Source organism: Chelmon rostratus, chromosome 11 (genome assembly GCF_017976325.1).
Source record: "Chelmon rostratus isolate fCheRos1 chromosome 11, fCheRos1.pri, whole genome shotgun sequence".
Classification (NCBI taxonomy): Eukaryota; Metazoa; Chordata; class Actinopteri; order Chaetodontiformes; family Chaetodontidae; genus Chelmon; species Chelmon rostratus.
The window spans coordinates 7083542-7103661 of NC_055668.1; the positions used below are offsets into that span (position 1 = coordinate 7083542).

General features: G+C 43.1%; 1 protein-coding gene across 4 annotated transcripts; it reads left to right on the forward strand.

Annotated features, from left to right (window-relative positions):
- Positions 1-1514: 1514 nt before the first annotated feature.
- Positions 1515-19359, forward strand: ikzf1 (IKAROS family zinc finger 1 (Ikaros)). 4 transcript variants are annotated; one of them, XM_041948144.1, is made up of 8 exons: positions 1678-1824; positions 6390-6443; positions 6613-6726; positions 12871-13140; positions 14769-14936; positions 16454-16579; positions 17093-17227; positions 17779-19359. In XM_041948144.1, the coding sequence occupies exons 1-8, from the start codon at positions 1680-1682 to the stop codon at positions 18480-18482; spliced, it is 1716 nt and encodes a 571-aa protein (XP_041804078.1). In that variant the 5' UTR covers positions 1678-1679; the 3' UTR covers positions 18483-19359. The 4 variants fall into 4 exon arrangements, with proteins under 4 accessions (XP_041804081.1, XP_041804078.1, XP_041804079.1 ...); XM_041948145.1 differs by lacking the exon at positions 17093-17227; XM_041948146.1 differs by lacking the exon at positions 12871-13140 and having other exon boundaries at positions 1679-1824.
- The last annotated feature ends 761 nt before the right edge of the window (positions 19360-20120 follow it).

Below are 20120 nucleotides of genomic sequence, written 5' to 3' on the forward strand. Positions count from 1 at the left end.
TGGCCTCAGGAGCCTCTCGTCCTGCTGCTGTTTCATACCTGCTTGTGTCCAAAAGCAGCCCCTGACCTCACAGACGAAGCAGCACCGGCCGCGAGTCTTTGAGGAAGTCAGCGAGTGTTGCTGCAATCCACATTATGGCCGTGAAGACACAGCAGGCCACAGGGCTCCTGCCCAAAGTTCCTCCTTTTGCAACCAACTGCCTTAATGTTGTGCTTCTTAGGAGATAAGGGCAACCTCCCACGAAAGGTGACTCAGCAATCCAAGACACACGGCCTCTCCTGAGATAAGAGCTGCTCTGCGGGGCCTGAGGACAGTGGGATACCGGGAAAAACAGTCACAAGCAGAGAAAACAGTGCAAGGTACATTCAGTATTACCACTACTTATTCAGGGAAACTATAACTCCTTTAACTTAATCAGCGGTGGATATGTACATTTCTGGATGGCAGAAATCTTGACTTTAATTGCATAAAGTTTTGGCACATTTGTAATCTCAAATACAATAATTACAGCAAAGGTCCCCTCCATCAGATATTCGTATGAGATAATAATGACAGGACATGTCTGAAAATGAGGTGAGATATTTTAGCTAAAGCAGAGGTGTAAGTCATTATTTATTTAGAATTTCCATCAATATTAATCCACAATTTCTATTTCTTTGAATGATTTCAGACAGTATAGGCTACCGTGGGCACCCATCACTCTGTGGCTTTAACTACATGAGTGTGAGATTAACACTTAGATGGGCATTACAAGAAAATTGGAAAGTAGTTATTAGACATCTTAAAAGGGTGTGCAGCTGCTGCTGAGCATTGTCCCTGCATGTTCATACTATCAGCGTGAATGATAACGGAAGGGAGGGAGATGAAGAACTGCAGCTGATCCAGTTATACGTGCTGTGGACAGCGGGTCTAGCGTGTGGCGACGGTTTGCTTATTTACATTCGATGTTGTGTATCTCAGTTTCAAGTCACTTCCAAGCAGTTTTGAATTTAGATGATTGGCGGCAAGCAAAAACTCATATTGGAAGCACCTGAAACTGAAATATCTGTGATGAGTCTGGACTCACAGGTTTGAGTCCTGTGAGGAAAACCACATTTCAGTGAATATAATGCACATGTGGATGGTACTGCAGGACTCAGTAAGTCAGTGCAGAGGCACCTTGAAACAGAAAGTAACAAAGAGTACAATGTTGAAAAAGGACAGTTTGCTCAGATTCATGCATAATCTGGATTGTGGACACTTGAGGTAGGACAGGAGGCTTTGCCACCAAGGGGACACTCACTGGAGAGAAAGAGCAAAGTCAAATGGATGAAACATTGAAGAGAGAGAAGAAGAAAAAAACTCATTATATGGGAAAGAAAACAGTTGTGTTAATTTCATGGACTGCTTCAGCGTGCCAGAACAGGTGACAGAAGGGGAGCTGTCCAATATGCAAGTGAGGAGTGCCCCCCGTCAGCTTCCTCGGTGAGAAAGAAATAAATAAACAATGAATGGTCCACTCTCCTCGCGCGCCTCATCCCATCTCATGCATGGCTGCCAGTAATGGTCTACTGGGTGTCAGCTTTTATTGGCACGGCACAAAGCAAGTGCCAAGGGCTCGGTGGCTCGACTCCCCGCCGCAGACTCGGCCTGTGGATAAAAGCAAGCAAAATGCCCCAGCCGAGCTCAGAGACATAGTCATGTTGGGCTGGAACGAGGAAGTGCAGTGGAGAGGGGAGGGACTCAGGGCGCAGCTCCATGGGGCCGCCGCGGCGCTGCGACCTTCTGCACATGGAGCCGGGGAGAGTTGGAAGAACTTCATACTGCAAACTCAAGGAATAGCAGGTACAGTGGCTTCCACCGCGCTTTTTAGCTTTATACTGATATCAAAGATTAGTCCAAGACCTCTACATCGAGCTCGTTTCTTCTCAAGATTTATTAGGAGGCATTTGCACCTGACTGGAAAAGACTATCCTTTTAGTTTCGGTGCAGGTGCGCCGCAGCATCAGATCCCGTTGAGTGCGCGTTATTCTGCGCTGGTACAGGAAATGTAACGGAACAACAAACCAGAGCAGCTTTAACAAGTAAATACAGAAAACATGCTCTTTTTTACGCGTAATTTTTAACTAAATAGCCAGCAATTTAACGGAAATAGTGGAATGTTCCCCATTTTCCATGTGTCTTTTTCTTTTGGGAACATATGGATAAATAATTTCATAATCACTTATATTTACACAAAAATACTAATCTGATTTCTAACAGTTCCCACTAATTATCTACGGATGTGCGTATGATTTTAAATGTTAAATACCTTTTTGCCCTCCTGTTCTAGCACCTGTTGCAAGCGATGTGCGCACTCAGTAGACTTGAGGTTGTCTCTCTGTGTCTGAAGTTGGCCCAAGTTTAATAAAATATTTTGTTGTTTTTTTAAAAAAAAAACAAAAAAAACAAACACATTTACAGGAGAATAAAAACGCTTTTTGATGAAGACGTGAAGCTGTCGGGGCCAAACACAAAAGCGTATGTGAAAGTATTTTAGCGCTGCTTAAGCAGGAAATCAGTACGCACAGACTAACGCTGTATCTGATGTTTGTTTGAAGCTAATAGTCGATCAATCTGATCATTTCTCATACCGTTAAGATTTGTATTCACCTGTTCGAACCACAGTCTCAGTCGTTAAACGTCTGAAGGGAAGAAACACACACACACACACACACACACACACACACACACACACACACACACAGGGTCTGTAGTCAGGACTGATGAAACTTTTTACACCGATGGCAGTGATGTGGAAAGTTGTTCATCAACGCCACAGACGAAAAAAACAGAAAGATTCCCTCTCAAACTGTTGAGAAAATAAAGTGTTTTCATCTTTTTAACACGTTGCAAAACCTAAAGTTCCTGCTTGTAGAAGCTGAGCCTGTCCAAAAAAAAAAAAAAAGAAGAAGAAGAAGAAAAGAGACAATGAGCAGTCTTTAAGGTGGCGTTTGTGTGATGTGGAGTCAATGAGTTGCCAGTTAGTTTGTTCCAGTCAAACTGAAAGTGAGCATCTTCATTTTATACCATCTGTACTCTGTTTTTAACCAGTAGAAATGCATTTGAAGTTTAATTTTAATTCAAATGTTGTTTTTCTATGAGTGTGAAACATTTCTGGGAACTTAATAATTCTGTAAATCCCCTCGAATTAGACTGAAATGCAAATAAAAAATTAGCATTTGGCGAAAGGAGCAGAACAATACGTTTGATTTTCAGAATTTACATCTATTTAAAACTTGCAAAGGAACGGCAGTACCTGCACCAATAGGACTTTTTCATAGCTGGGTTGGAAAAAGAAGCGCTGAAAGTGCTGCAAACCTGCCTGTAGATACATCATCTTTCTTGTCAGGAGAAACAGAAGTAGGAGGGGGTGGGGGGCAGAGGAAGGCAGACAGTTATTAAAATGATTGTACTGTCTGAATAGCAGAGTAGTGAAGTGTGGCAGATGCAAATGAAGGAAACTTCTCTTCAGCGTACCTTTACTCTCCCCTCACCCCCTCGATAGGCTCCCAGAACACATCCGCTAACACTATCTCCCCACTTACACCCATACATTTCATGAATTACTGATGAGAATCTCTGTGTGTTTGGTAGTGTAGGATAATCTCTTCTTCTAATGGTTGATAAGAAAGCACCAATGGCTTCATTACGTCTCGTAAACCCACAACAGTGAAAATTATTAATTCAGATATTTTCATTAACCGTCATTAAGTCTGCTCAGTAACTGTCTAAAGTGGAAACTTTTAGTCGAGCCTTTGAGTATAAATGACGTGAAATATGATTCATCCTGCTTGTGCATGAAATCAGAGTGAGGTCAGCAATAGTTTGCGATGAAACCGGATTCACGTAGTAGTATAGCCCTGTGATTTACATTGTGCTGCATTTAAATGTTTTAACACGTTTAATTGCAGCCAAAAATCTAAATCGTCATAAGCAGAAACATATAAAGATGTTTAACGTTGGCTTCTTCGGCCTTAAATCACACTTTATTTCGTTTTTAAATGTTTAATCATTCCATGAAAGGCATCATGTTATCAAATTATGCTTTTCCATCATTATTAAAAAGAATTAAATGTACTGAATCTTAATGACATGAAATTTAATTTAATTATGACTGAAACACTCAAGAAATGTCTTTTTTTGTAACATTTCTATAGTGTTGCTTCATCAGTATTTATTGCTGATTTTAACTGTGTATTATGTATCTTATATATAGATATGAGACACACAGCAGTGTTTGCGCTTCCTCCTGGGTATCCAACCTCTGCTGGTGTGGTCCTCAGTATCTGTTAACGGTTTCGTTGTTTCTCATCTCCACCCTGCTCCCCTGCTCCCTGGTGTAGCTTTTGCAGCTCACTTTGAGCAGACGCCTCTAACCTCCCCCCTCTAACACACCACCACCATCCACCAAACACACACACACACACACACACACACACACACACACACACACACACACACACAGAAGGAGGACCGAGAATTCTGTCAACCCACAAGCCTCTTCCTGCCTCTCCTCACTTGACATACTCAGACCAAAACTTTTCCAGTCCCCCTGCACTGTTTGTCACAAGTCTTCTCTGTGACTTCTAATTCGCTGGCTAAAAGATTCCACCTGCCCCCAGTACACACACACCAACACACACTCATCTCTTTCTGGTTACAACCACAACATGAGCCATAAGGGGTAAAAAAAAAAAAAAGTACATTCTTGCTGTTTTCACAATGTCTGTTTGATTTGATTAAATGAATGAGAAAGAAGTTTTGACTGGTTAGCTGGATGAAAGCATTTAAATTGCACGGCACCTGCTCTCATCAAAAAGTATGTTTTCATGGTAAGATTTTAAACTCTGGCAAAGGAACGATACAGTACGGTGTGTAAAGATTGAGTCCCAACTGAAAACAAAATGGGAAAAGTTAGAATAGTTCCAGAAATGTCTGTAACATGTAGGAAATAGAAACAGAGTGAGAATCGTAGAGTGCGGTGCTCAGCAGCTACTTCCTGAATATTCTGCGTGCACCTTACTTTCCACATGCCTACACAAGTGGGTTGTGGCTGTATGTAGGATCTCTCTTTTTTATTTCTGTCGAAGCCCCCCCACCAACACATCCGTGTTTCCCCTCGCACCATCTGCCCAGAAAAAAAGGGCACATGAGAATATACCCCCCTCTGCCCCCGACCTTCAAACTCCAGATGCTGAAGAACGGCGCTGCAGAGCCGTAGCTCGGCAGAGTAACACGCAACACCCCCGTGTTGTGCTGAACAAATCATCTGCACCAGTAACCTTTGCCCCCCTCCTCGCCCCCCACCTCCTCCTCCTCCCCTCACACTTGCATCCTGGGCGTCTTCAGGCCGTCGAGCTCCTGACTTGACTCCGCAGAATGCTGCGACGTTGCGACAGAGCGGCCCGGTCGCTTCCCACTATTTGTTCCAAATGTGTGGAGCCATCTGTCAGTAAAACAGGAAGGCCTAGGTTCCCCTTCTCCCTTGGGCTCGTTTCGCTATTTTCGGGAGCTTCACTTCTCCCTGAGTGGTTGCTTGGACTGGGCAGCGGCCCCACCAAGGGCTTCTTGAAGTGGCGGAGCTGGGGCTGAGGCTGTCGGGCCCATCTGCTGCAGGCTTGAGGGCCATCCATTATTAATGGGGCCACAAGCACTGGTGACTCCTCAGATATTCAGCCCTGGCCGAAGGAGCGCTTCTAAAAAATAAATAAAGAGAACTTCTCTGTCCTTCGGCCTGCTTTTCTGTCTCTCGCCTTTTCTCTGCACCTTCCTGTTGCATTTCTGACTTCTTGCCCTCCCGCTGCTATCTACTTCTCTGCCTCTGCCTTCTCTCGCTCACTCTCCCTCTCTTTGTTTCATTGTGCCTTGCATGCGTCTGTGCTCAGGCCGCGGGCTCAGTGATGCATGCTCAGTAAATTAGAGAGAACATGAGTGCCGATCAGCTGGGCACGGCAAACGCCCGCATCCCCGTGACCCGGGGCCAGTTAATTTTCTGCTTAATTTTGCGGCAGTCAGTTTGCATTTTTGGATGATTACGTGGCAGGAAATTAACAATAAATAACAAATGTGGTCTGAAAGCCCATTCCCGGCAACCCCGCTCTACCAGCGGGCCCCATCAGCCGGAGCCAAGCCGCTCTCCAAGCTCAGTCTCTCTGTCAGACTTGTAATGAAAATGTCTGTAATTCTTTGTAATGTCGTGCGGGGGACAGTGGTGCGTCTGCAGCTGTGACAAGACTGATCTCACTGAGGTGACGAAGTCGCGCCGAGAAGTACACCTTTTACTCCACTCTAGCTTTTTATAATGTTGTTTTTCAGCCTGCACTTGATTAAACTTACACACATCTACATCTCCATCTCTCTCCCATTAGAGTACTTGCACCGCATGGAGACAGAGGAGGCCCAGGAAATGGCCCAGATGCCAGGTAAAAGACTACCTACTGCATGATTGAGCCATAGAGTGCAAAAGGTAGATACAATAGGCCCACAAACAGGCTCTTACACCAGCCGGAGGTAATTTTGCTTCTCTTGAATGAGACACGTTACAGGTTTGTGTGGTGAGTGATGGGTGTTTGCTGGTGTGTGTCTCCCCAGGCAGGGACAGCCCCCCTGCCAACGAAGCGTCCGAGGAGGCAGAGGAGCCCATGGCTGTCCCTGAGGACCTGTCAGCCAGCTCCACCCACCAGCAGAACAACAGAGGGGACAAAGGTACGAGGCAACATCTCTCCAAACGCACCCACAGCCAGAACATCACTGATGCTTGCGCAAATTATGAACAGATAAATTGCCACGTTAGGGTGAGTGTATCCTGTGAAGCAGCAGTCAGAATGAGTCAGATCCACTGCAGTGCCTTTCCCAGCAGTAATGTATTCATACCCAAAGCATCCAAATCAGAGTGAAATGGTTAAACGAAAGTGATGTCAGTATCAAAAGCATAACATATATATAAAAAAGCATTAAAATGTTTTCACAACTTAATCCCATACACATCCAGTGGGAGATATTTGCTGTTCCAAATCCCTTGGAAAAATTAATTTAAAGCTGCAAAGAGACACATTTAGGTCATTGGCAGAAAAGGTAAAAAAAAAAAAAAAAAATCCCTTTGATCCATGGCATGTCATTAATAAGCCGAATCTTAAGGAATAGCTAATGTGGCCTTGATTTGAGTTTGTCAGCATCAAGCCAGGGAATATCATGGTGAAAATAAGGATGAAGCACATCGGCGGGTATATTTATCTCAAGTCTCCTAACACGGGTGGCTCGTTCATGTTCAAGGTGGAATCATTACTGGTCATTAATAGCTCGTCGGTTTTACGTGACAGCAAGATGAATCAGACGCAACAGTTTTCACTGGATAAATATAGGTGTTATTTTGCTCGTTCCTGTTGCTTATTCATGAAATGCACAGCTTGTCAGCACTTTGAAACACAATGAATTTACAAAATGTTCGGGCGGCCACAGCTTTCAAGATGCTTTCAGCTCAGCTGTGAATCCACATGATTGTCATTTAATGAATTAATTTATTAAATCTTTACCAATCACAAGAATCTTTGATATAGGAAATAGAGATATAAAGAATTAGGAAGTTGGAGGAAATGTTTTAGGCAGTTAAATGTGCAAAAGAATGGGTGCAAATCACAAAGATGAGGGTTATATGTATTTTGTTTTCATCTACTTAATGGCAAGAAACAAGCATGATCAGACCATCCTATCGGTGTTTTTCCACTTATCCAGATAGCGGCATAGATTAGCGACACAGTCAAAAATAAAATGTTGAGAGGAAACTGAAATAGGATGTGTAAGAGTTTCCTAAGAAGAACTTGCCATCAGACAGTTTCAACACTCCTGGAGATAAAGAGTTCAGGAACAGGGCCAAGCTCAGAGAGATCAGCACATCACTGCACCACATAGGTCACACACCTGCACACACACACACACACACACGCTTACTCACAAAGGCTCTCTGTTTGACTTTACAACTGTTGAGCTGTGTGGCACCGAGCACGACGCAGGAAGGACTCTCTAACACTTCTGAGCAAGCGCTGCGATGACATCTGAACAATTAAAACAGAGTCATGGAGCGTTTGTACGTTTTAATCGAGATGTGCGTCTCATCTCAGTCGACTGATGTTTTTGTACAACATGGAAAGAAAATGGGAGATAGTCAAAAAGCAGATGATTTAAATGTTTGACTTGCATCAGTGGTATAAAGAGAGCAAAGAGGCCGCAGCTGGCGGCGTGGATGTATGACTTTGTGCATCATAGGTGGGTTTCTGTTCATTCCCTATACAGTCTGATCACTTCACATGTGCCTCACTGTGTCTATATAGGGACAGAGAGAAAGAGCCCCAAGAGCGATAGAAGGGAAGTGCAAGTATCTGGTACATCTATGCGTCGCTGCGTCTGTGATAAAAGCCAGAACGTGTTATAATTATCACTCAGGATCATGTGCTGCTCAGTTCTCTGTAGTGAAAAAAGGCAAAAAGCAGGGGGACTATATGTGGGACATGGGACCTCAAAGTATCGAAAGCTCAAAACCTCAAAACCCTGGTTGTTTCCTGTTGCAAATAAGGTGTTCACAGCCTTGGATCGTCATTGTTGCTATAATATTCACAATGCTGCAATCCACACATATGCCTCAGAGCGAAGGGAGGTTTGTAGTAGGCAGGTCCAAGCCTATTGTATTTTGTCATCCATCTTATTCTGGCTCAGCATGGCTCGTAAATTGTCACAAAAGTGCAAACTAAATTCATTTTATCGTGTTATTTAGCTTAAACTGTAAATAAACACAGAGACATCGTATTTTGTCGAAGTCCCGAGGCGGTAAATGACCTTCTTAAGATCCCAGTGAAATGATTTCTCTTTCACTTTCAGTGATTCAGACACAGTCTTCGCTATTTCAGAGACCTGAGAGGGAGACTGAGCCGAGTCTAGTTCCCGAAAACATGGAGGCGACTTTTTAAAATAAGTGTGAGGGGAAAAGCAGGCTGTTTTTGGTGTTCCTGCAAGTCGTGTCGAGTGTGTTGCTAGCGTGGTTTAACACATGTGGTTCCACTATCTTGCACACAGGGTTATTTTCAGGCAGTGAGAGCAGCACGAGTCAGTAACAGGAACCTCCAGCAGGCTCCCTGCGTTTCCACACTGCAGAACTAACACACTTGCTAAGTTCCCTCCTTTTTCTGCTATCGACCTTTATCAATATCACTTGATTATTACTTCTTTTTTCACCCAAAAATACATCTTTTACACTAATGCTACAGCTTTTTTATATGTATCAGTCACCTCTCCCATTATTTGTCATTGTTTCATTCTCTGTGGCAGAATTTGGTTCTCTCTCTGTAAACTGAGCATTAGATCCTCATCAGGTTATAACCATTTTATTGCGCCCTGCTTTGTTTGTCTACGATGTGATCTCACACTTGCTTCCCAAAACGAGCAAATCAGGATGTGTGACCGTGACAAACATGATATAAAGTAAAAAGCCTTCTTCCTTCTCCCAATTCAGTCACAACTTCCCCATATCCATGAGAAGTGGGTGGCAGCCCAGCGTTCATGGTTCCCTTCTGTCTGCTTTAGCCGACTGCCTTGCTGGTGTGTTTGGTGTCTCAGGAACTGACGACTACTGATCAACACAAAGGTTTTTTAGTGTATTCCAGTTGTGAAATAAGGGAGAATGTACAAGATGTGTTGTGCACAATATTCACCTGCTTTAGGGTTTAAATGGAGGAGATTATCCTGGATCAGTGGCTGTACTCCCATGTCTCTTTTGCTGATACTGAGCAAGGCAATAGTCTCATCAAGCCTTGTTATTGGTACATCATTTTACAACTCCCTGTGACATTACAAAAGTACCTCAGTCACCCAGAACACCATGGCAACCAGAGGTTTTGTGGCTAAAACCATAAATTGAATTAGGAGTGCTGAAGAGGTATAGCCGCTTTGTGAGTTTTGCTTTCGAGCTCTATGATATGCAAATGGCACTTGATCACTCAGAAAAAATCCCTCCAGCTCGTATTAATTTTTTCTGACACTTACATCATCACTTAAGTGCCGAGGCCTGACTGAAAAACCTTCGTGGTTCAAGTGAGAAATTCACATGCATGTTTTGCAACATTTGCAATGTAAAGTCTCCAAAGAAGACGCCAGCTGCTCGATGCAGGTTGTAATTCTCTCTCACCTCTGCACACACAGTGAGTGGGACACGTGCACAACTTGACTGCATTACACAAAATGTCACATAAGAGGTAAACAGGTCTTATCTTTAGCTCCCCAGGTACCGCTAAAGTAATTAAAAAAAAACATAGAAATTGAAAGTAGAATTCTATTCTCATGCTAATTTTTGAGAGTGTGTGTGTGAACTAGTGTGTGAGCAGTTAGCTGTAATGGATTGACTTAAAAGTAATGGACAAATAATTAAAGTAAATATCTAAAGGTAGTGGGTAAATGCTTAAATTAGTAAACTTTAGCTAAAACCAACAAATGCATGGTTAGAACAGATAATGTTAGCTAAAAGTAAAGGATAAGTAGTTAAAGTGGATCGCTCACATTAAGGGAAAACGAGTTGTTTGATCAAAGTAATGGAAAAATGTTTGAGATAAACAGTGGTGTAGATAACGGGGTACTCGGGTTAATCTGACGGGTTCTATCTGTTAATGCAGGCTGTATGAAGCCTCATCTTAACTCATGTGAAATGAAACTGAAAGCAGTGAAAAGAAGTGGCATTAAAGGCATAATGGCAATAATAGTTTTGTTAGTTTTTATACTAGGTCCCCACTCACGTATATTGTTGCCATCGTTGCGTTGCCATGACACTTTGGTTGCACATGTAGCACGTTTGGCAACTAATTCATCCACACTCTGTATCGTAACTCATCATCAGATTTTGCACTTTAATAGAATTTAAGCACCATTTGTGAAGCTTTTTCTTCCCTTTGCGTGCATGACTGGTGTCTCTTATCTCATCTGCTCACCAAAAGACAAGAGAGTTGGTCCAAAAAATTTCAACAGTTGAACAGATGAGCAGATTGTTTGTCATGCGACAGCAAATTTAGAAAGAAAAGATGTGAGGAGATGGACGCTCGGATTATGTGTCGACCATAAACAGCTCGTGATCCCCTTTTGCTCCACCTCCTGTTCTCTATGGCTGTCTGTGCATTGATGAGGGGATTTATGTTCCCCTGGTGGCTCTCAGTGAACACAAGACTCCTGTAAAGAAAAAAAAAAAACATGTTTCAGTTACAGGCTGTTTTACAATTCCTTTCCCGTGCTTCCCTTTCTGTCACTTCTCCATAATTCTTGGTATTTCAGTTAGGCAGGCCCTCTTTCTGAAGCTTCCCCTTTTCCATAGATTCCTATATTTCATGATTTCCACTTCTTCCTCTTCAGTTGTACAAACAGAGGTAGAGGCATGGGGAAATCAGGCTGCCGCCGTGACATGCAAACCACAGGCTGCTAGCTGTGAGACTTGCATGATCTGTCAGTTGTTTCTAAAGCTCTCTGCTGGGAAAAGAAGGAGCTGGTAGGTCAACACACTTCTCTTTTTCTGATCACTCTGGGAACACCAGACTTCGAGCAGACGTCTGATTGCTCCACAAATAATAGTCGGCACTCATCGATCCAGCATTTACACTCGCAGGACAGGAATAAGACCGCTCTGAAAGGCAGTGCGTGTGCTCATCATACTCTGCCGCTCTGATCGACGCCGCTGTCGTCCCTAGTTTCACACTGCTTCCTGTCTCTCTATTTCCTGTTTATCTTGCTGTCATTTGTTTCACCAAAGTGTGATGGTGCGAGATGATGCATATGTTTCTTCATCTCATCACTGACGTCCTCAAACAGCACACGTGTTCTCCACCTGTGTATCCTTGTGAAATACACCATGCTGCTTTGAAAAGAATGCGCAGTGGAGTCTACAGTTTAAATGAGTGGGCTGTGGGTTGATCTTATCTGATGTTTGTTGACTTTTCACAGGCTGAATTCACAACACTGCCTGAAATAAGGGGAAGTTTTTGATGCGGCATCCCGGTAAACATGAAAATGTATTGTGCACTAAAGGAAGTTTGCCATTACGAAGCCGTTATTGCTCTAGTTATCTTACAGTGCAGTTGCAGCGCTATTACACACACAGTGTCTATCCCGACAGGAGGAAGAGGGAATGAACAGAACCATAATGACTATAACACCGTGCTGAATGAAGGACATGTTAAAGTTCAGTTACTCATCAACACATTCTTTATAAAATGACTAATTTATTTGAACATGAAACAAAAACAATTTCCATATAATATGTCATGTCTCATTCAGAGGAAAGAATGGAATTGGCAGCATGAGATTGAAAAATAAAAGGTCAAACAATAAGACGAAGAAGAATTTAACAATGACAGCCGGTCAGGTAAATTAGGAATTAAGCATTAAAATTAAAACAATTAAAATAAAGAAAATAAGAACAATACCAAGCAACAATAATAATATCAGCATATTTTCACTCAGAATGAACAAAGGTAGTCCCAAACAAAATGAAACAGAGGGAAAACAAAATGTCTTTTACCTTTTTAAGAGTGATCAGTCAGGGACAGTGACCAATGACCAAACATCTGTTAGAAACATGCGTTCATTCAGTGAAGACAGTCAAAAAGGTTCCCGAAATCGTTTCACTTTCCTATTATAGAGCCTTTCAGACCAGGACAAAGGCAACTTTAAGGCTACATCACAATGTTACAATAAGCAGCTGTATCTATTCTTCTGTCACAGCATCAATATCACACTGGTAAATTGCCCATCTTCAGTATATAACATCATGAAAGAACCTTGCTCGTATTCTAAACCGTGGCCCCCCCTTGCCCTCTTTTCCAGCCTGTAACATTAAAGTTGAGGCTCGCAGTGATGAGGAGAATGGGCTGGCCTGTGACATGAATGGCGTGGAGGAGGAGGAGTGCGCGGAAGACTTGCGCGTGATCGATGCCTCGGGGGCCAAGGTGAACGGCTCACAGCCGAGCCCCGAAGCCAAGGCCTTCTCCTCGGCCGGCGGTATCCGGCTGCCCAACGGGAAGCTCAAGTGCGATATCTGTGGGATAGTTTGCATTGGCCCCAATGTGTTGATGGTGCACAAGCGAAGCCACACTGGTAAGCCGTCTGCAATACTTCTTGCCCTTCCTTTGCACCCATGTTCACTGTTAGTATGAGAGGATGGATCAGGGGTAGAAAGGTGTCTGCTGTGGCTCATGTTTAGAGCATTTCTTTAGACTTAAAATGGCAGAAATGAAGTGAGTGGTTGACTCCTGCTCTTTTTTTGGAATTAACACAAGCAGTATCACAGTGTATATGCTGTAGCTTTGTATTCCTCTTTGCCTACACACAAACATTAGCGATGGAGTGTTATAAATAAGCTGCAGAGCTGAATAAACTCTTCTTATGTTTGCAGCGACTCTTATACTCTGCAGCAGCAGCTGCAAAGGCATCCTTGTGTTTGGCTGTATGCATGTAGACCCTCCTATCGTGCGTGAAATAGGCTTTGAGCATACCATTAGCATCCATTATTGTTCATCTTAATGACTCTGAATTAGCACATGACAAGCAACGGTAACTGATCAAATTATTGTGCGATAAAGTGGCGGAGACGAAGTTGGTCCGAAAAAACACGCCCTCACTTCAGAAACAGGATATCTGCTGCAATTAAATGGAATCTCTATGAGCTGGCAATTATCTGGCTATTAAAAGTTTTTCAAATTTCAAAATTGATATTCTATTGTAGTGAAGCCAAACCAGTGGTGGGGAACATTTTTGAAAAAGGCACTTAACTGTCAAGCTTTAGAAACTAATGAAACTCAAAATGGAAGAAAGGAACACTAGACTAATGTAAATGCAAAAGAAAGTACAATAAAAGATATAATGAAGTGCCTCCTATTTAAATAGAAAATATTCTGTGGTGAGTCTTTGCTCCTGAAATGCATTTTTAATGAATTTCCTTTTTTATATATTTTTGCTGCTTCACTGGTGACTCTTATTTTATGGGGGGCCTTTGAAAAAAAAAAAGCCATATTAAAACGTTCTCACAGAATGCCACAACACTCGGAGAGGCTGGATATTGGTTTATTCCAGAAGCGCTGATCAGGAAGACTGGCTCTCAACACAAAGTGTTTCCTTCGCTTTATTCAAATGAGGCTGAATTTGCATTGTGATGTGCCGCTCTTATTTTAGAGACGAAGAAGGGGAAAAAATGAGATTTTCAGATCAAATTGACCTAGGCAATGGTGCATTACGGAACTGGCAGGCTGAGTCTGAAAGGCTCTTGTTCGATCAGAGTGCCAGAAGTCGGTGGGGCCGGGGGAGCATGGAGAGATGGAGTGTCACTCTGCTGTGGAACCCTCCCGCAGGCTGCTGGATGGCTCTCTGCCCCGGAGGCGCTCCATCATCCGGCTTGTTCTGGCGCTCGGGATGCTTGTAGCGCAGTGACCCCGGCATTCCCACCGCAGCAACGCGCTTTTTCACCCACGCAGAAAAGACAAAGACTTGCCACTCTTATTGTTGTCAGTGGAGGGATCAAACGTAGTGAGATCAGGGAGAGCAGTGCAATCGAGAAAAACATTATGAACATTAAATCATGAACTGCCTGGCAGGGTACATAAAAAACATATAAAATGGGGTGCCAGTAAATCATACAACTTTTTCTTTTTTCTGTTTTGCTTTTTTTTCGGTGTGTTTTATCTGCATGTCTTTACAGTCGTGTGCGTCTGTTGTGTTCTTGTCCTCAGGAGAACGCCCCTTCCAGTGCAGCCAGTGCGGTGCCTCTTTCACCCAGAAGGGCAACCTGCTGCGTCACATCAAGCTCCATTCAGGGGAGAAACCCTTCAAGTGTCACCTGTGCAGCTACGCCTGTCGCAGGAGGGACGCCCTCACCGGCCATCTACGCACCCACTCGGGTGAGTATGCAAAGCTCCCGCGCGCTGAAAACTGCCGCTCTCATGGTAATTGTAGGACCTCTGGGTGGAGGCCCTCACAAAAGGCATGACATGTTCTGCAGTACATACAGGCTCTGTAAGGGGAAGTTGACAGGGTGTAGATATGGTGTCACCTTTTTTTTTTTTTGCAAATGTTTTGCAGAAGTATGTGTTAAAGACATTTTTGAGTGTAAATTGTGCACTTACAATGGCTGCTCTGAATCCTTTAACTGAACAGTGCAAAATAATCTTTGAACACCAACTTCAGCTTAAAACAATTTGAACGTTCCGAAGCCTTAACTAGACAAAACAAGTGACAAATATTAAAGCGAGCATTTTGATTGCTGTGTAATGAAAAGCGTTTAGTTTTATTTTTTCTTTCATCAAACATACCTGTCAACATGTGAAAATACAGAAAATGTTGTGGCACCCTGCCTTGGGCCGTCTCACTACCCTGACCACTGTCCACATACCTTCTTACATTTAGACAATGCTGAACCACTAGACAACCATTTCTTTAAAATATCAGAGCAGCAAGGATGTGGGAGAATCCCCGGTAAAACAGGAGGGTTGACAGGCCTGCATCAAATCCCATGAAAGGCTTAAAACCAGCAGCATCCATCTCCCAGTACTTTCCAACTTCCCCACTATCTCTGTGACTCAGCTCAGAGCCCTTTCATTCCTGCTGGAGCCGGTCCTCATGAAAACAGATCACAAAGCCTTTTTTAAAAAGGCTTCAACAGCAGGGCACTGGAGTTTTAGGCAAAATCCCTATTTGTAGTTTTTGGTCTATACCAAAGAGGAATAAGCTATAGAAACAGCTCATGCTCAGGGTTGTAGCCAGAATTTTACAAATACTTTTTTTCTTTTTTGTATTTTCAACATTGTACTAATATTGGTCATTTATATTTTCAATAGATTATGTTCCACTGTGGGTCTATGTTATTCATTTTAAAGGCCTTCTCAGCAAGGTCAGGATAAATTACTTTTACCTCCATGAGTACGTTTCTATTGTAACATGTAAACTCTCCCTGAGTTGTTTTCTGAATTCCCCAAAAAAATCCAGAGGACGTGACCTCAGTGACCTCTGCAGTAGCTACAGCCGTGATGATGCCATAACAAATACCAAATGTAAAATGATCCATGGAGGAGGAAGTTATTACTCTGGACTTCCCAGAGAAAACCTGTCCATCAAACAGTGTGGGCGGCGCCGCCAGGCCTTTTCCTTGGGTTTTCTGTCGATGTTTTTTTAGGTGATGCCCTTTCCTTTGTCTGACCGCTGTCCATGTTAAATGCTTCAAACTGGAAATCTAAAATCCAAGCACTACCAAAGAGGAAATTTACAACAGCAGATTAACTTAGCTATAATTTGCATCACTGTTGTGTGACCCAGCCAAAATGGATTCATTTGAAAGTGACTTGCGTTATTACTTTAATATCGGCCGCCACACAGATTATCGCACTGCCATTTTCGCTGACCTAGCGTTATTTTTTTGTAGTTGGAAAACCCCACAAGTGTGCTTACTGCGGACGGAGCTACAAGCAGCGCAGCTCTCTCGAGGAGCACAAGGAGCGATGTCACAACTACCTCCAGTGCATGGGGCTGCAGAACAGCATCTACACAGGTTGGTGCCTCACGAGACTGAGCTTTCAACCCAAATCTGATGGCCTACTTTACCTTGAGTGCAGGACTGGCTGTGCATGCAACCGCAGTGTATCACGCTGATAATGTTGCTGTTACTAAATGCCCCAGCCGTTTAGGTTAAATTACCACCATTTTCATTTGAATAAAGGCTCATGCAGAAGTTCCTTAGATATTCAAAATAACTGCATAGCTCATTAAGTCATTGTAATTATAGTCAGTATAAAATTCTGTATTTGTCTATTTAAATATACTCAGCAGTTACAAATTGAATGAACACATGATAAATTCTTGAGAATCTACACGTCATCTGCGAGCATGAATAAAACAAACACTGTATTTATAGACCAAGTGCTTCACATGTGTCAGAACAGTCCGCTCTGTGCTCTGTGAGGAAAGTACCAGCATGTGTTATCAGGCACCAGTGCATCACTTTAAACCGAACAAACTCAAACTACTTTGACTCTGAAATCTACTTTTCTGTCTTGCTTTCCAGTAATAAAGGAAGAAAGCAACCAGAATGAGCAGAGGGAAGACTTAAGCCAGACGGGATCTGACAGAGCCTTGGTGCTAGACAGACTAGCTAATAATGTAGCTAAACGTAAGAGCACTATGCCACAGAAGTTCGTGGGTAAGGGCCGAAATCTGCTTCCTTTGTGTAAATTCCAATGTCGCTACTTTTGCTGAAAAAGAAGTGTAACGGCTGCACCTGTGGAAGCTGCATAGGCGAAGCTGCAATGTGTTTTGTGTTCATTAGCCTTGCATTTTTCTTTGCCACCCTGGCTCTGCAGAATGCATGCAGTGTAACAGACAGACTATTTTTGCAGTTGAGCCTGATCAGGAATTGTGCCTTTAACTTGTTGAATTACTATTAGAAGAAGGTATGGTTTAATATTTACTGAGTGTTTACTCCTGGATATTAATTTTGTATTACGATTACGATAATCTCCAGAACAAAATAAATTATTAAGAAGCCGAGGGAATGCAAATATCAGACTAGAAATGCTAAGAGGAGCTCATGAGACCAGAAAAAACAACAAGCATGAGTCATTTTCAAAGTCAGCTAGAGAGAAGCGGCCTCAGTATGAAGATGGAGGAAGCACAGGATGTAGGTGAAAGTTTCTGTGTGTCAGTGAAGTGTAACCCTCACATTGCTTCTCTTGTCTCTGTCTGGCCCCTTAGGTGACAAACGTCTGTCAGACCTCTCCTACGAGGGAGGAGCAGGTGAGCTGATTCAGCCCCACGTCATCGACCAGGCCATCAACAGCGCCATCAGCTACCTGGGGGCCGAGTCGCTCCGGCCTCTGGTCCAGACTTCCCCGGCCTCCTCTTCCGATGTGGGCCTCAGCTCCATGTTCCCCCTCCACAAGCCGACGCCCGAGGGCCACGCGGGGTCGGCCCTGTCAGCCAAAGACAGCGCGGCCGAGAACCTGCTGCTGCTCTCCAACTCCAAGTCTGCCTCCAGCGAGAAGGACGGCTCGCCCAGCCACAGCGGCCAGGACTCCACAGACACCGAGAGCAACAACGAGGATCGCCCGGGCGGGGCGGCCCCCGGCCTCATCTACCTGACCAACCACATCACCTCGGGGGTGAGGAACGGAGTGCTCCCTCTGGTGAAGGAGGAGCAGCAGAGGCAGTACGAGGCCATCCGGGCCAGCATGGAGATGGCCTCTGAGGGCTTCAAGGTGGTGACGGCAGACGGGGAGCAGGTGAGGGCGTACCGGTGCGAACACTGCCGCATTCTCTTCCTGGACCACGTCATGTACACCATTCACATGGGCTGCCACGGCTTCAGAGACCCCTTCGAGTGCAACCTCTGCGGCCACCGAAGTCAAGACCGATACGAGTTCTCCTCTCACATGACGCGAGGCGAGCACCGCTACTGATCCCCGTAGACCAGAGAAGAGGTGTACATATGGAAAACATGCCACACACACTGACTCATTGACATGCACCTGAAATAAATGCATAGAAATACAAAATGTCAAATACACTGTTGATGTCTTAGAGTTGTGTTTTTTATGCAAAGTATGCATGTTTGTTGGACAAAACTATTAAAAAATGCATTTATTTTCATGCTCAGAAGGAAGACTAGTCCATCTGTCTGTATGAAAAAAACAAAGTAATGTTCAGTGAAGACAACACAGGTTTTAAATCATGTATTTACAGTCGGCACATGTATAAAATGTATATATGGTGTCTTTTCTTCTGAAAACTAGGCGGCAACTTTTTTCTAGATTTAAAATAGAAAATATTTCCACCCTTCCATTTACATATCTCTGTACGTCATCTCTGAAATGTCAAGAAAATATTCTCTTCTGCAGCGATTTTCAGTGCAGGAAAACCCATTTCAATATCGGTATTAAATACAATCAATATAAACTTAACAATCAATGTAGATAACCCCACAATTCCTTCCAAAGTTCCAACCTGTTCTTGTCTTTGTACCAACCTACATATTATTTATATCACATTTACACGCCTGTCTGTTTTTGTATTTATTACAGTGATCAATGTTTGTCTGTAGAGTAGTGAGTAAAAGCTGCATCTCTTTCTGTCCAATTGTACTAAATGTGTTTGAGGTGAAAACATGACTGCTGCTGGAAGCTGTGTTTAGTTTTATCGAAGGAAAACGTTATCCCAGCCTTTTGTTTTATACCTGATGGCTACGAAATGTCTCACTCACAAAGTGAAAATGAGCCATTTGAGGTTTCAAGGAGCTCTTATGCTTGCGAGATATCAATAAAGGATATTTTATATATGCACAAAGAGTGGGGGAGTGTTTTATTTTCCAGCGAATGCGTGTATTATTAAGGAAAAGGAAGAGTTTATAGTTGATGGAATTGTTAAATGAATGAAGGTTTACTGCTGACAGACCAGAAGATACTTGGGATTATCTTCATGGCAATAATAAGATCGTTTTTCTTCACTGGACTATATTAACCACTTGTCAAAGAATACTGAAGTGTCCACATGATGGCCAAATAATTCCTCGAGTTAATACAAAGTTTCTCTGAGTTTTACTTTATCATCTCACCTTGTTAAGAAATACAGAGATTTCATTTCACACTCTAGAACCGTCTGAAATAATTAAGCTTCGATGTCATTCACAAGTCTGCTCGCTCCTACCTGTCAAGAAAGAGCCAAGAAAGAGCGAATGACTGGCATTTGAGTACGAAAAGAAAAAATACAAAATCACTGGAAGCACATTTACAGTGAGAGGAGAATAAATAAACATTTCTCCACAGGCTGTATGTGTGTACGCATGTGTGGTTGCAAAGAACTTTTTCCTTAAAAAGCCAATTTCCAACTGCTATTGATCTTCAGTGTTTTACAAAGCATCATTTGCATAATTTCTGACTAAAAAGATTCCTTCATATTATCTCACTAATTTGCCAAAGATACCAAACAGACAGAGAGGACAAGGCTAACACATGAGAGTGGCATTTGTCTGCACGGAGACCCTCGTGTTAAAACTGTGACACCAAGGGAGTACTGGTAGCATACGCAGCACACCCACACAC